General features: G+C 44.8%; 2 protein-coding genes across 3 annotated transcripts in view; one reads left to right on the forward strand and one right to left on the reverse strand.

Annotated features, from left to right (window-relative positions):
• Positions 1-11,078, reverse strand: part of MTFMT (mitochondrial methionyl-tRNA formyltransferase) — a 43,864-nt gene extending 32,786 nt beyond the window's left edge. Inside the window, exon 1 of the mRNA XM_073799756.1 lies at positions 3,252-11,078. Within this exon, the coding sequence (XP_073655857.1) occupies positions 3,252-3,274 (23 nt within the window). The 5' untranslated portion in view covers positions 3,275-11,078. The remainder of the gene's footprint in view (positions 1-3,251) is intronic.
• Positions 1-15,328, forward strand: part of SLC51B (SLC51 subunit beta) — a 206,801-nt gene extending 191,473 nt beyond the window's left edge. For both annotated transcript variants that reach the window (XM_073799833.1, XM_033851818.2), the window contains 3 exons: positions 11,235-11,444; positions 12,489-12,579; positions 15,124-15,328. In XM_073799833.1, coding sequence (XP_073655934.1) covers positions 11,348-11,444; positions 12,489-12,579; positions 15,124-15,328 — 393 coding nt within the window. In that variant the 5' untranslated portion in view covers positions 11,235-11,347. The remainder of the gene's footprint in view (positions 1-11,234; positions 11,445-12,488; positions 12,580-15,123) is intronic.
• Positions 15,329-15,353: the final 25 nt, after the last annotated feature.

A 15,353-nucleotide genomic window follows, 5' to 3' on the forward strand; every position in this document is an offset into this window, starting at 1 on the left:
CAGCAGAAACTAACACAACATTATAAATCAACTGTACATTGAGGGGACTTCCCTCATGGTGCAGTGGTTAAGAATCCACCTTCCAATGCAGGGGACACAGGTTCGATCCCTGGTCAGGGAACTAAGATCTCACATGCCGCGGAGCAACTAAGCCTGCGTGCCCAACTACTGAGCCCACGCGCCCTGGAGTCCACGCACCACAACTAGAGAGAAGTGTGCGCACTACAACAAAAGATCCCACGTGCTGCAACTAAGACCCAATGCAGACAAAAAAAAAAAAAAAAACCAAAAAACTATACTCCAATAAAAATTTTTTTAAAAATCAATTATATGTTGAGGAAAAGATTTTTTAAAACAAATTCTTTCCCAATATAGGAAGCTGGTTTAAAGGAATAATATTAATGTGGATATAAATACTTCTGTCAATGATGATTATATATTTTCTTGTATGGCTACTTGCCTCCATTTTTTAAAAAAAGTAAAAAGTGATCAACTAGGCAAGAAATTTAATGAAAATAGAGTTCCTTTTTTTGATGAAGACAGATCTTTAAAAATTATCTGAGCCCAAAGGAGGAGTTGTTCAAAAGAAAAATTGTCCCAAATCTGGTCGAGGACAGAAATTTTTTATTTTTGAATGATTTATTTCATAACCTTCTGGAAAGAAATTATGATTCCTGATTAAAATGCTCAGAAATTTTTCTGATACATTTAAGAGGATTAAGACTTATTCTGAAAAACTTAGTCACCCACTCACCCAACTGACATCAGTCAAGAGTCTTAGTGACTTTTTAATTGGACATGGTTTTTGTTTTAAATCTAGTCTCACAATGATTAATCACCCACCAAAAGTGAACTTCTAAACTGGGACTACCAGAAGCCCTTCCCCTTACAGCAAGATTGTAAAAAAACTTTAACTGCAGTCCTAACTAAATTGTCTGAAGTGTTCTTGTTAACAGTGAGGTCAATTGTATGCCACTTAGTTCCTCTGAAAAAATGCTAACTTGCTTGTAAAGGTGAGAACAACAAAATTCAGACAAAGTAACACACAACGCTTATTGACCAAGTTATTAGACATTCCTCAGACACATTACTGAGCAACTCTCTTCAAGACAAAGCTATTCAAAGAGTGATGTGTAGGGGAATGATTAAACTTCAAGTACCTCATATAATTAAAATGAAAGGCTGGACTTTGATTTTATTCTACTCTTGGACTTTGATTTAGTCAGGGACTGAAGAAGATATTTGGTTATCCTATAACCAGGAACAAGGGGTCAAAGATACAGAATTAAGGATTGTAAATAAGGGTCAATGACATAGAACGTTTCTAATGTTATAACTAAGATAAAAGTGATGGGGGCTTCCCTGGTGGCACAGTGGGTGGGAGTCCGCCTGCCGATGCAGGGGACACGGGTTCGTGCCCCGGTCTGGGAGGATCCCACATGCCGCGGAGCGGCTGGGCCTGTGAGCCGTGGCCGCTGGGCCTGCACGTCCGGAGCCTGTGCCCCTCAACGGGAGAGGCCACAACAGTGAGAGGCCCACATACTGCAAAAAAAAAAAAAAAAAGAAAGAAAAAAAGTGATGGCTACAGAATGTCCTTTCTTGGAGAAAGTACATACTTTGTACCATTGTTTCACACCAGTTTCTGCCCAAACTTCCAATACCTTGCAAATGTTTCTGAAATGCTTCCAGCAAAATCTATGTCTGTTGAAAATGCATCTGATCACTGAGATGATTTTATTTCAGTATAACGATGTCTTCCCTTTGGATACCCATCTTTTTTCTCAACCACCCTACCACAGATGGAGGCATCAAGTCAAGTGCTTAAGCACCAATAATTTTGGACTAAATTGCCACACCTTTTCAGAAAATCTCCTCACTAATTCTACTATATGTTTCCCTCCTCTGGGTTTAATATAAAAATTGGCCCTTAAAGGGCTTCCCTGGTGGCACAGTGGTTGAGAATCTGCCTGCCAATGCAGGGGACGCGGGTTCGAGCCCTGGTCTGGGAGGATCCCACATGCCGCGGAGCAACTGGGCCTGTGAGACACAACTACTGGGCCTGCATGTCTGGAGCCTGTGCTCCGCAACAAGAGAGGCCGCGACAGTGAGAGGCCCGCGCACCGCTATGAAGAGTGGCCCCCGCTTGCCACAACTGGAGAAAGGCCTCGCGCAGAAATGAAGACCCAACACAGCCATAAATAAATAAATTGATTAATTTAAAAAAATTGGCCCCTAGAGGAAACATTGGTTCCAAATGTACTATAATTTAACCCCTCCCCTGTTCTTGGATATTTAGATTTTTTTTAACCTCCTTAAACAATGTTCCAGTGAACATCCTTGTACATGTATCTCTGCTGGGTTATCCTGTGTGTTATCATTTTCTTACATCACCACTTTTGGATTTCATTTCATTTTCTATGAAGTTTACTGAGAAGAGAATGTGCTGCTTTGGGGAACTTGGCAGAATTATCGTTCAAACTGAATGATTAAATTGGCTTCTGAGTGTAAGTGATGTTTGTGAAAACGAAGGAAAGAACAAACAGTAAGCCAAGGGCTTGTCTACCCACTTGGCATCAGCTGACAGTGAATGACCCACCCCAAGGAACAGAACAGCCTGACCTGGAAATATAGAGCAGTCTCCAGCACCTCGAAGCCTTTGCTGGCTGTCAGCTTTAGCAAACATCACATCTTTGAAGTGGGGAGGCAGGAGGTTGAGGAGCAGGACGATGCTTACCCTTAGGTCCCTGGAGCTTAGGGTAGGATCCTACCTGGCACTTGAACCCTGGGATCAGATTAAAGTGCCCTGAACTGAGAGGTCAAGACCTTGGACAGCTCAATGGGTGTTTCCCTACCTTGTCTTAGGAAAAGGTTTCCTCCCTTCATATTGGGTTTTACCTATTATTCATTTAGCAGAAAAGCTAACTGGTTAACCCCAGGTGAAAAACCCCCTGAGTTTAAAGGGCCTGGATTTTGTCATTACACAATTGACCCCTCGTGGTAATAATTTCTTAGATACGTTTCCTTTTTACTCCTCTTTGAAGCTTATATGGTTTGATAAGAAAAAGAGGTTCAAGGTCCAAGGCCCTATGGCTGGTCATAGCAGAGGTGAACTAGACTAGAATTTAGTTCTTCTGATAGCATGGCATTCACTAATTCAGCAGTCACTGAGCATAAATAATGTATGTATTAGTTACAGTACAGACTAAGTTTCTGTAACAAAGAAATCTCAAACACAGTGCCTCAAATCATACCAAAGTTTACCTCTCTCACACATAACACTCCAGAGGTGGACAGCTCCAGGGCAGGTAGGCTGCTGTGCTCCATGAGGTCATCCAGGGAACCAGGCCCTTCTAACTTGTTGTCTGGGTCCACAGAATTTTCCTGTAAAGGGCCACATAGTAAGTATTTTAGGCTTTGCAGGCAATACAGTCATTGCTACAACTGCCCATTTCTTCTAATATAATGCAAAAGCAGCCATAAACATTACATAAGCAAATGAGCACCGCCATGTTCCAATAAAACTGTATTTACAAAAACAGGCTGCAGGTTAGATTTGGCCCATATGTTGTAATTTAATGACTCTTGCCTTTAGATGTTCTTTCTACCATTATACTCATGTTCCAGACAGAGGAAAGAAGGGATGGGTTGAAATTTCTCTTATAAAAATAGGATCCATAGATAAAAATAGTGTGGCATAATCACATGATGGAATATTCTGAAAACAAGAATGAATGAGCCACAACTACACACAACATGGGTGAATACCACAATATAATGTTGAGCAAAGAAGGCAGACACAAAAGATTACATATCGATTGATTCCATTTACATAAAATATAAAAACAGGCAAACTAATCTATGGTATTAAAAGTCCGGATAGTGGTTGTCTTTGTGGGGGGTAGTAACCAGAAGTGGACACAAGAAGACTTCTGTGTTCTCGCAATGTTCTATTTCTTGATCTAGAGGGTGTATGTTCCCACACATGGGTGTGTTCACATGTAAAAATCCACTAAGCCAGATCTTAATATTTGTTTACTTTTCTGCATGTAGGTTACACTTCAATTTAAAAGTTTACATAATTGCAAAAAAAAAAAAAAGGAGAGAGAGAGTAATTCAGAAGTAGTATACTACTCTCATCTCTTGTCCAAAACTTAGTCAAAGGACCACCCAAAACTGCAAGCGATCTGGGAAATACAGTCTCTAGCTGGGTGGCCATATGACGCTCAAATTCAGAGGGTTCTTTTATGAAAAGGAGGGAGGGAAGAATGTATTCTAGGGGACAATTAGCAGGCTCTGTTACAGTCTGCGTAGCCATCAATGGTCCATGACGGTTATCAAATCCTGCTGGGCATGACCTGTGGCAATCCCCTGACAATAAAGTTTCCTGGTTAGCCCACTGGCTGCCCCGCTACTGTTCTATGGGAATGCCGTCCTTCTCTGTAGTTCTCCGTGTTGTCTGAATTTACTCTCTTGCAGGTTATTTGTCCATTATACTTAATAGCCACATCTTTTTGTCCTTCTTCCCTTTTTCCTTTTTGTCTGCTTGGAACTTGGACATCATGGCAGGGGCTGCATTAGCCTTCTTGGGACCATGAGGGAATTCTCAGAAATCAGCACTGATTTCTTTGAGCTTTTGACGTCAGTAACTGTCTACTTCTGAACTTCTTTAAAAAAAAAAAAAATTTATTTATTTATTTATTTAGCCTGCACCAGGTCTTAGTTGTGGCATGCGGGATCTTCGCTGAGGCCTGTGGGATCTTTTTTTTTTTTTAGTTGCAGCATGCAGGCTTCTTAGTTGTGGCATGTGAACTCTTAGTTTCGCCATGCATGTGGGATCTAGTTCCCTGACAAGGGATCGTACCTGGGCCCCCTGCACTGGGAGTGTGGAGTCTTACCCACTGGGCCAGCAGGGAAGTCCCTACCTCTGAAATTCTTATATGAAAAAATAAACCCTATGTATTTTAACCATTGAAATTGGGTCTTTGTTACCCAGAACCAATCACAAGTCTTAACTGATATGGAAGGTTTCCCTGACAGGATGATATTTAAACTGAGATTAGAAGGATTATGAGGTGGTAGATTTAGAATAGCAGGGGAAAGTCCAAAGCTCTTTCTACTCCATTTCACTACTAATTGCCCAGGGAGGGAGGCAAGGAACTTGAGAGGTCAAGAAAGGAGAGTCCAAGGTAGGATTGATTTGTCCAGAAGTGATATTTGAAGCTATGAGGAAGGGAGGGGTTGGTAATGTTCTCTCATCTCTGTGTTTCCTTCATGGCCCTTATCACACAGCAATCAATTACATGATCCCTGGTGTGACCCCCTGTGTGACTCCCATGAGACTGCAGTCTCCATGAAGTCAGGGACAATGACTGTGATTGTTCATCAGTAGCAGAATCCTGGCACAGAGCAGACACGGAGTAATAGTTATTGGATGAGCTATAGCAGAGAGAACTAAAGTAAGAGGAGGAAGAAAAGAGAAACAGGTAGAAGAGTGGAAAACCTGGGATGGGGCAGGCGCCTCTTGAAGGGGACACAATCCCCCTTAAGAGCCCAGTGACACTCCCCCAGGGCAGACTGGGAGGATTGTAGTCAAGGGGTCACTTTAGGGACCCACACTGGCATGGCTATCCAGCTCACAGCCTTTCTCTCTTGGCTACTCGATGGGTATGAGATTTGAGCTAGCATCCATAGTACTTCACCCTTGGCCATAACAACTGATCCAAAACGTGGGTATGTGACCCAGGCCAGCACAATTAGGGTCCTGTCCCAGGAACTGCCAAACTGGAGTTGAGAAGAGGGACTCCTTCCTCCTCTAGCTGTAAGGGTGTGAGCCTGGATTTCCTGCAGTCTGGTCCAGCTACCAGGAGATGGCCAGCCTGTGGGAATGAGCCTGATACCCAGAGAGAAGCAGGAAGAGACCTAGAGAGAAAGAGCAAAGGATCTTCAGACTCCTGGTTCCAGCTATCCGTAAGGACAGCTCCACTCTGCGCTTCCCAGTTATATGAGCCAATGAATTCCTTTCGAATTCCTTTTGTGCTTAAGAGAGTTAGAGTTCCTTTCTTCCGAAATCTATCAGCTGCCTTTCTCTCCAAAATGTACCCTGAATCTGACCACTTCTCCCCATCTTTGCTGTCATTATCCTGGTCCAAACCACCACTGTCAATTGCCTGGATGAATGCAAGAGCCTCCCAATGTCTCCCATCTCCTCTCTCGCTCCCTTACAAACCATTCCCCACCCAGCAGGCCAAGTGATCTTGGATAAATATCAGTCAGATCATGTCACCTCCAGTGGCTTCTCTCTACATCCATACTCCTTATTCTGTTTTACTGCACGTTCTGTTTCTGTCTAGCCTCCAATTTTATCCCATGCCACCTCCCCATATCACTGTGCTTCAGCTACGTTGCCCTTTTTTTTTTGTTTCTCAAACTAATTAAGCTCATTATTTCTTCAGTGCCTTTTCACTTGCCGCCCCAGGTCTTTGCATAGTTAATTCTTTGTCATTCAGTTTTAGTAAAGTAATATAGTAATCACAGCCCCCCATCTATTTCTGCATCATTTCGTTGTTTAAATTATTCACAGAAATTGTCAGTAGCTGAAATTATCTTATGTTTTACTTACTTTTTTGTTGCCTGTCTGTCCCCTAGAGTATGAGCTTCAGGAGACCAGGGTCCTTGCCTGTCTTGTTTACCTTGTGTCCACACAGCTAGGGTTCAAGTAATATTTATTGAATGAATGAGTTGCGAAACGATGAGAAGCTGGAGTCCATTCTGGCCCTAGGTTCCCTGTTGCATCTCCTTTTCTCTGTCGTTCACACCGTTGACGAATATTAACTCGTAGAGGAGCTTGCACCTGTCATGTGACTTCATTCAACCTGCTTCCTCATTTGGGAAATGGGAACCCTACTCCTTACTGAGCCAACTCCAAGGGATGCTGGAGATGCAAGGAGCCTGGGGGGCGGGGGTAGAAAAGCCCACTGATGATCAGAATTGAATACATGTGGCCTGGTTGGGGGAGCACCTCACTCCTGCTTCCCCACCAAACCCTTCCCACTCAACGCTGTTCAACCTGGCCCGCTTCCTTCTCTCTGGGTCACTCACACAGCCTCATGTGCCTTGCTTTCCCCACCCCTGACTCTCCAAAGGTCTTATTTTATAGCATCTTGTGAGGAATTCAGAGAAGGCCATGACCCTCACTGGGAGAAAGCAGAGGCTGTAAAAGGCCAGGCTTGGCTCCCTGCTCCGTGGTTAAACATTGATAATACCAGGAAATAGAGGCCTGGAGTGGGCACACCACACAGCCCCCTGCAATGACGGGACCTTCAGATGGAGGGTCCTCCCCAGCCCATTCCCCTGGGCTGGCAAGAGGGTCTGGATGTTTTCTTTTTACTTGAGGCCGATAGACAAGAAGGCAAGCACTGGGCTCCTGGTTCTTGCTGATTGTGAAAGTCAGGTGGAGCCTGTTTGCCATCTGAGACCTCTCATTCAAGAGGTCAGTCACCCCCAAGTGACAGAGAAGTCTCCAGGCGTGTGCTAAATGCAGAGCTACCAGATGGGCCTGGCTGCCCCAGGCTCTGCAGCGCTCCCACTAGGTGAGAGCTGTGCGAAAGCTCAGGTGCAAAGACCATCGGTATTGCCCAGAAAGGAGGAAGAGGAACAGAGAAATCGGTGCTGCTCGCAACAGCAGATCAGACAAGTCCTCGGAACCCAGGACCCAGGGTGAGTGTCTTCAACCTTCCATGGGGATGGGTGGCCCAGGTTCTTTGTCAGGAATCACTGTCCAATGACAGATGGTTAAGCCCTGTTTAAAATGCAGGAATCTCCTGGAGGGGCCTAAGGAGACATGACAACTAAATGCAATATGATATCCTGGATGGGAACCTGGAGCAGCAAAAAGACATTCATGGAAAAATGAAATGCAAATAAATCATGAAGTTTAGTTAATAATTTTTAAAAAGCAGAGATATTAATACCATGCTCACTCTAGAAGAAAACTGGATAAGTGCTCTGAGAGAACTGTGTCCTTTGTTTCTGTGGCATCTAACACAGTCAGGGAGGGCTGACTTGTATCCATCTTATCATTTTGTTTGTTTCATTTGTTAGTATATTTTTATTATAACAATATTATACATGTTTAAAACACACATTCCACTGTGGACATCAGCCCACATGCAAATGTGTACACTTATCTGATTGGTTCCAGTATCGCACTATCTTGATTACTGTAGTTTTAAAGTGAGTTTTGAAGTTGGGAAGCATCAGTCCTCTGACTTTGTTCTTCTCCTTCAAGATTGTGTTGACTATTCTGGGTCTTTTACCTCTCCATATAAACTTTAAATCCAGTTTGTCAATATCCATAAAATAACTTGCTGGGATTTTGACTGGGGTTGCACTCTATCTATAGATCAAATTGGTAAGAACTGACATCTTGATTAGTTCCACTAATTAAACATCCAAACTTGGAATTGTCTCAAAAGGTATAAATACAATATATACATACTTTTTTAATTGAGGTATAGTTTATTTACAATATTATATGTTTCAGGTGTATAACATAGTGATTCATAATTTTTTAATGTTATACTCCATTTATACTTATTATAAACTATTCCCTGTACTGTGCAGTATATCCTTGTAGCTTATTTATTTTATACATAGTAGTTTTACCTCTTAATCCCCTACCCCGATATATTGCCTCTCCCCCTTCCCTCTTCCCACTGGTAACCACTAGTTTGTTCTCTATATCTTTGAGTCCATTTCTTTTTTGTTATATTCACTATTTCTTTTCTGTTTTATTTTTTAGATTCCACATATAAGTGATATCATACAGTATTTGTCTTTCTTATGACTTATTTCACTTATTTGTCTTTCTTGTGACTTATTTCACTTAGCATAATACCCTTCAAGTCCATCCATGTTGATGCAAATGGCAAAATTTCATTTTTTTATGGCTGAGTAGTATTCCATTATATATATATATATATATATATATATATATATATATATATATATATATATATACCATATCTTCTTTATCCATTCATCAGTTGAGGGACACTTAGGTTGCCTCCATATCTTGGCTATTGTAAATAATGCTGCTGTGAATATTGGGTTGCATCTATCTTTTCTTTTTGAAAAATAAATAAATAAATTTATTTATTTATTAAATTATGGCTGCGTTGGGTCTTCGTTGCTGCGCTCGGGCTTTCTCTAGTTGCGGCGAGTGGGGGCTGCTCTTCGTTGCGGTGCATGGGCTTCTCATTGCGGTGGCTTCTCTTGTTGCGGAGCATGGGCTTTAGATGCGCGGGTTTCAGTAGTTGTGGCACGTGGGCTCAGTAGTTGTGGCTTGCGGGCTCTAGAGCACAGTAGTTGTGGCACGTGGGCTTAGTTGCTCCGTGGCATGTGGGATCTTCCCCGACCAGGGCTCGTACCCGTGTCCTCTGCATTGGCAGGCGGATTCTTAACCACTGCGTCACCAGGGAAGTCCCTGCATCTATCTTTTCGAATTTGTGTTTTCGTTTTCTTTGGATAGTATATACATACGTTTAAAATACATACAAATACACAAAATATATATTTAGAATATACATACAAAGTACATACATTTAAAAAATGTAATTACATGTATTGCTTTCACGAAGGCAGTATGTGCTCACAAGAAATGTATACAATACAGAAGTGTTCAAAGTGGATGTCCCATGGGTCTAGGCCCCATCCCACTTCCCCAAAGGGAGTTGGTGTTTGGTGTCTTGACCTCCATGCTCTTTTCTCTGTGGGTATTCAGGGGGGCTCTGCATATGCAACAGGGGCCTGTGGCCAATGTTACTCATTGATCCAGGTACTCCTGCATCGGAGACTGGACAGAAACTCACAGCCCTTCTTAGCAAGTGCTCTGGACAGTTGGGGCTGGAACACAAGATCACATCGATTCGCCACTCCTGTAACTTTGTCTTTCCATTATTCAGTATATATATTATATCCTTCAAATGAGTAAGTAGGTAGTAGGCATCTGAGTCCCTGAAAGTCTAAAAAAAAGTCTTTCTTTCCCCCTGACTTCCATCTCTATCTTGATACATGAATGATCATTCATATAGGAAAAACTCAGCTCAATATTATATTTGTGTCAAAATATTTTCCCTCAAAACCTGTAGATGTTTCAGTTTTCTCAGAGCTGGAGAGGTGGAGAAAACTCTTTTTATTAGTACCTTGTTCTTCTGTTTGGCTGTTTTCCATCCATTTGTTTTCGGATGTTCCTGGCTGAGCCTCCAAAGGCTGTTTTGGAGTGGAAGGCAGTGTCAGAGCGGGGGGACTTGAGATGGCCTCTGGCCTCTCTTGTTCTCTCTTTGCCTCATTGTCTTTTTAGCCCTATGACATGATTTCATGATTGGTCTGTTCAAAACCCTTCTCCTGTTTTATTTCTTTACTTGGATCTCCATTTCTGTTACCTTTTTCTTCTCCCCACCCCCAGTGATAATTACCCTAATGTGTTGAATGTGTCTTTTTAAAAACGTGTTTTTGTAAAATGTGTGTTGTTGTTTTGTGTGCATATGTGAATTTTCATAAACGGTGTGGCATGCCCCCTTATGATCCTCAGGCATACTTTCTTTGAGATATAAATGCACTCAGGAGTAGAACTGCTGGGTCATGTGTACACTTACTTTGACTAATTTGTTCCCTAGACGGCTGCCCCAGTCTACACGCCCTGGCAGTGCCTAAGGCTATAGCCCCAGAGCCCCGCCAACACATGGCATTATCTACCTTCCAAACTATGCCAATCTAACAGATGTCAAGTGGTGTTTCATTTTGTTTTAATTTTCATTCTTGTTATTACCAAAGAGTTTATTTTCATATTCTTGCTAGCCTTTTGGGTTTCCTATTTTGTAAACTGCCTGTTTATATCCTTTACACATTTATTAGGATTCTAGTCTTTTTCTTCTTAATTTGTGAGAATTCTTTGTATATTCTAGATATCAGTTTCTTCTTGGAGAATGGGAGTCCCCTGCAAGAGTCCCACAGCCCATCAGTGGCTCAGTCCTCCTCACTCCCAGGTCTTCCCCACACATGATGAGTTTTCACAAAGATTTGAGTGACTCCCACTTCTATGGTCTCTGCTTCTCCAGGCCCCACGTGTTGCGGGAGTTCCAGCTGTTTTGGTCCTGAGGAGAGCTGGGTTTGGGCAGGGAGGGGAGAGTAAACTGGGGTGGAATAACCAGTTATGCTCTCTGCTTTGTCTCCAGCAGGCTTTGGGGCTTTGCAAAGAGCCAGAACCTAGGAGGCCAGGAGAGCACCTGGGGGCGAAGGGGCCTAAGGAATTTGTTGTCAGAAACATATCCCAACCAGGAGCAGTGGCATGGGCTACAATGAGGAGCTTACTGGAGCCCCACCTGGCACCGAGGTGCCTCAGGAGCTGCTGGAAGAAATGCTCTGGTATTTTCGTGTAGAAGATGGTAAGTAGTGGGTGGACCCAACACAAAGAGAGGAATCTGGTTGAAGCCCCCTTCATGGTCCCCTCCTCTGCAGCAGACTGCACGTTTCCTCTAAGCCAGGGACTGAGGCTGAGGGGGTCTCACTACCCAGAGGGGTCTGGCTAAACTGCACCCTCCTCTTCTCAGGGCTGGCCACTCATTTACTCATCCATCCCGTCATTCACAAATATTTATTAAGTTCCTTCTGTGCACCAGGCACTGTTCTCAGCACTGGGGTTACAGAAGGGAAAAGACAAAAATCTCTGCCCTCATGGAGCATACCTTCTAGTGAAAGAGACAGAAAATCAACAAATGACTAAAATGCATGGTGTGCTGGTGATGCATAATACGGAGAAAAATTAAGTGGAGAAAGGGAATAGCAGGTGTGCTGCAGGGAACACAATGTGGTCAAGGAAGGCCTCCCTAAGAAGGTGGTGTTTGAGTAAAGCTTGCAGGAGGTGAAGGAATTAGCCATGCAGATTATGTGGGGGAAGAACATTCCTGGTAGAGGGAACAGCAAACGCAAAAGCTCTGAAGCTAGATCCTGCCTCACTTGGGTACAGTGTGGACCAATCTTGATTCTCCAAATTCAGATTAGCCACTTCACATATTGTCTGTGGGCAATGTGTTGAATCCAATTTAACTGCCACCCCTTCTTTCTTTCCTCCCTCCCTCCCTTCCTTCCTTTTCCCCTTGTACTGCACTTGGCTAGCTCCTAGCAAAACTCTGAAGACTGTGAAGTTTATCTTCACCCACACTCCTCCTTTGCCCACTATTATTACCCAGCTGCAGTGCTGTCTCCCCCAGGTAGATGAGAGCTTCTTCAGAGCAGAGATCTTATCTCCCTCTCCCCGCCCAACACTGGACTGGGAGTTCCCGCAGGGCAGGGGGCTCATTTTCAGCTTAGAGTCTCTCTACGATACCTGGCCCACAGCACAGGAAGGTTGATGCTGTGAGCTGGTCTGTTAGGGGCCTGAAGGGCACCCAGCCTCTCCTCAAGGTTCTGTCCTGTGTGTCCCTCCCCAGCAACTCCTTGGAATAGTTCCATGTTTGTCCTGGTGGCCGTGGTGGTCGTGATAAGCATTGTCTTCTTGAGAAGGAACACCCAGGCAAAAAGGTGAGGAGCTGGTCTGGGGGTGGTCTCTGGAGGGGGTGGGCCCTGCCCTCCCAAAGGAAACCTAGAGAGGGGTCATCTAGGGGCCTTGGCTGTCCACCCTTTGGGACAGCAAAATGCATCCTTTAGGGTCCTTTGAGAACCCAAAGCTGCTGAAAAACTGGCAACTGTCCCTGATGACCACTCCTTGGCCCTGGCCAGCAAACAGGGCGCGGGCTGGTGGTGTATCTCAGAAGTCAGGATCTCTGGCTCTGGAGTCACATAAGCTGGGTTCAAATTCCAGTTCTGCCACTCAGTAGCTGGGCAAGACACTCAATATCTCCAAGCCAGCTGCTTCTTCTATAAATGGCAGTAATAACGGATTCCCTCCTCCTAGGATTGTGGCGAGTGCACAGTGGGGGCTTTTGCAGTTAGGGCTGTTCTTAAAGGGGAAAGCCTTATGCTGTTCCAAGGCCAAATGCAGGGCACGGAAAGGGACCTAAGATCCGTCGGTGCTCCTGGGGTAATTTTGACATCTTTATAACAACAGTACTCCTTAACCCTGGATACACAACCAAATCACCTGAGGAGGAACATTAAAAACACAGAAATCTGTACCTCGCCTTGGAGATTCTGACACAAAGGGTGGGACCTGGGCATCGGCATTTTGTTAAACTCTCTGGATGATTCCAGGGCTAACTTCTGAGAGCTCCTTGAAGGCAGGGACCACATTTGACTCAATTTTGTTTCCCCAAGCAACTGGCACAAAGTCTGGCTCTAGAAGTTATTCAATAAATGCTTGGTTCACTCATTCCCATTCATTCAACAGTTACTATAGCCCTAGTAACTAGCAGTAACTTTGAAACAATAATAATGAGAATCTCTCCCTCAGATCTGTATCATGTTTTACAATTTTAAAGGCACCTTCACATTCTCTCACTTGATCAAGACAGCCCTGTAAGGTGGGGTTGGCACAAATTACCTATTCCCACTGTACAGAATAAGGTCACTGAGGATCCATGGAAGGGTTGGCCTAACCTCCATGCTCTTCCTTCTGTGCTATATTTTATGTCATCTATGAATCCTCCTCACAGTTCTGCTGTAAAGCCAGAAAGAAATAACCCAGTGCCCCTTACTCACATTGCTAACTAGTCGTTATGAACTGCTATGGCCCAGTCATCATTCATTCCACAGAATAAGCTGAGCACCTGCCCTGCGCTAAGCTCCGCACTGAGAGGGGGGGCTGCAGGGCTGGGCAAGATAGATTCAGCCCTGGTCTTATGGAGTTTACAGTTTGGTGGGGAGATAATTGTAGTTTAGAGTGACAGGTGGCGACTGTGGGACATACAGAGTATTGTGGGAGCACAGAGATGGGATCTGGGGCCTGCGGGGCAAAAAGAGAGCGAGGGTGGGCTATGGAAGCCTTCCAGACCAAGGGACAGCATACACCAAGCTCGAGGCGGGAGGAGGAGGGCCCGTGAGGCTGCAGTGTGGAGTGTGGGGAGGGCAGGGGGAGGAGGAGGCCAAGAGGCAGCAGAGCCCAGAGTGAACAGGCCCTGGGGGCCATCCTAAGGAGTTCAGGTTCTAGCCCATGGGCATTGGGGAGCCAAAGAAGAGCTCTGCACAGGGACATGAACGGCTTATGTTTTAGCAAGATCAGTCTGGATGCAGGATATAAAAAGACCCAGAGGGTATAGCCTCTAAGAAGGTGACCTTTCCTCTCTCACCCTGTCAGGAAGCATCCCCCTCGACAAGGTCACTTCAGAGACAAGGCAGGTGTCCTCAGAAGCAGCAGACACTGAGATACTCCCCTATGGCCCAAGCAGATTGGGCGGTCGGCTCTAACCACAGCCGGGTCCCTCTACTATGGCCAGGAAACCTAGAGGTGGATACTTTGAGTAGAACCACCTCAGAGGGGAGACATTTGGGAAGGTTATTGGAAGGAAGACTGGATCTTGAATGCCAGGTTAAGGAAGTGGGAGTGGGGAGCCACTGAAGGCGCTTGAGCTGGGGAGTGGTGTGTACGCACAGGGACTTTAGAATCGTGATTTGGCGTGTGTAGGCCAGTTTGGAGAAGTGAGCACCTAGCTGCAGGAAGATTAGTTAGGAATTTCCTGATTAGCTTGTCTAGAGATGGGGTGGAGTGAGGGTGGGGATGGGGTGTGGGGTGACAAGGACCTGCACTAAGTAGGACGACAGCCCTGCGATGAGAAAATGCGGTTTGGTGAAAAGAACACGGGACTCAGGGTCAGGAAACTTAAACGCACGTCCCAGGCATGTGCTCCTTTGGCCCTCTGAGCCCCATTACATCGCCTGTAAGGGGAGCAATAGTAGTTGAGCTCACAGGTGGCGCTGAGGGTTTGGTAAGGTGACACACAGACAAGTGTAAGATGTTTCTCTGCCAAACACCATGGCACCTTCTCGGCTTCTCCCACAACTGTTCCCAGAACTGGGCACTGGATTTCTACCACAAACTCACTAACCCACCTGGGAGACCCAGTCCTGCCCCAAACACTCGGTATCCCAACTCAGGGAACTCACATTCCATAGTGTTTTCTCTCCTCCCAGAAATCAAAAGAGGCTGTCACCAGAAAAACAAACTCCAGAAGTGCTGTACTTGGCCGAGGACAGAAACAAAGATGACAACAACCTGACCATCCTAAGAGAGACTTTGCTCTCAGAAAAGCCAAAGTTGGCCCAGGTGGAAGTGGACGTAAAAGACAGTGATGTGCCGCCAGTCATTCTTCCGGACCCCCGAGAATCTGAGAGCTAGTTAGGGTGCAGGGCAGTGCCCCCGT

Source organism: Tursiops truncatus, chromosome 2, assembly GCF_011762595.2.
Source record: "Tursiops truncatus isolate mTurTru1 chromosome 2, mTurTru1.mat.Y, whole genome shotgun sequence".
Classification (NCBI taxonomy): Eukaryota; Metazoa; Chordata; class Mammalia; order Artiodactyla; family Delphinidae; genus Tursiops; species Tursiops truncatus.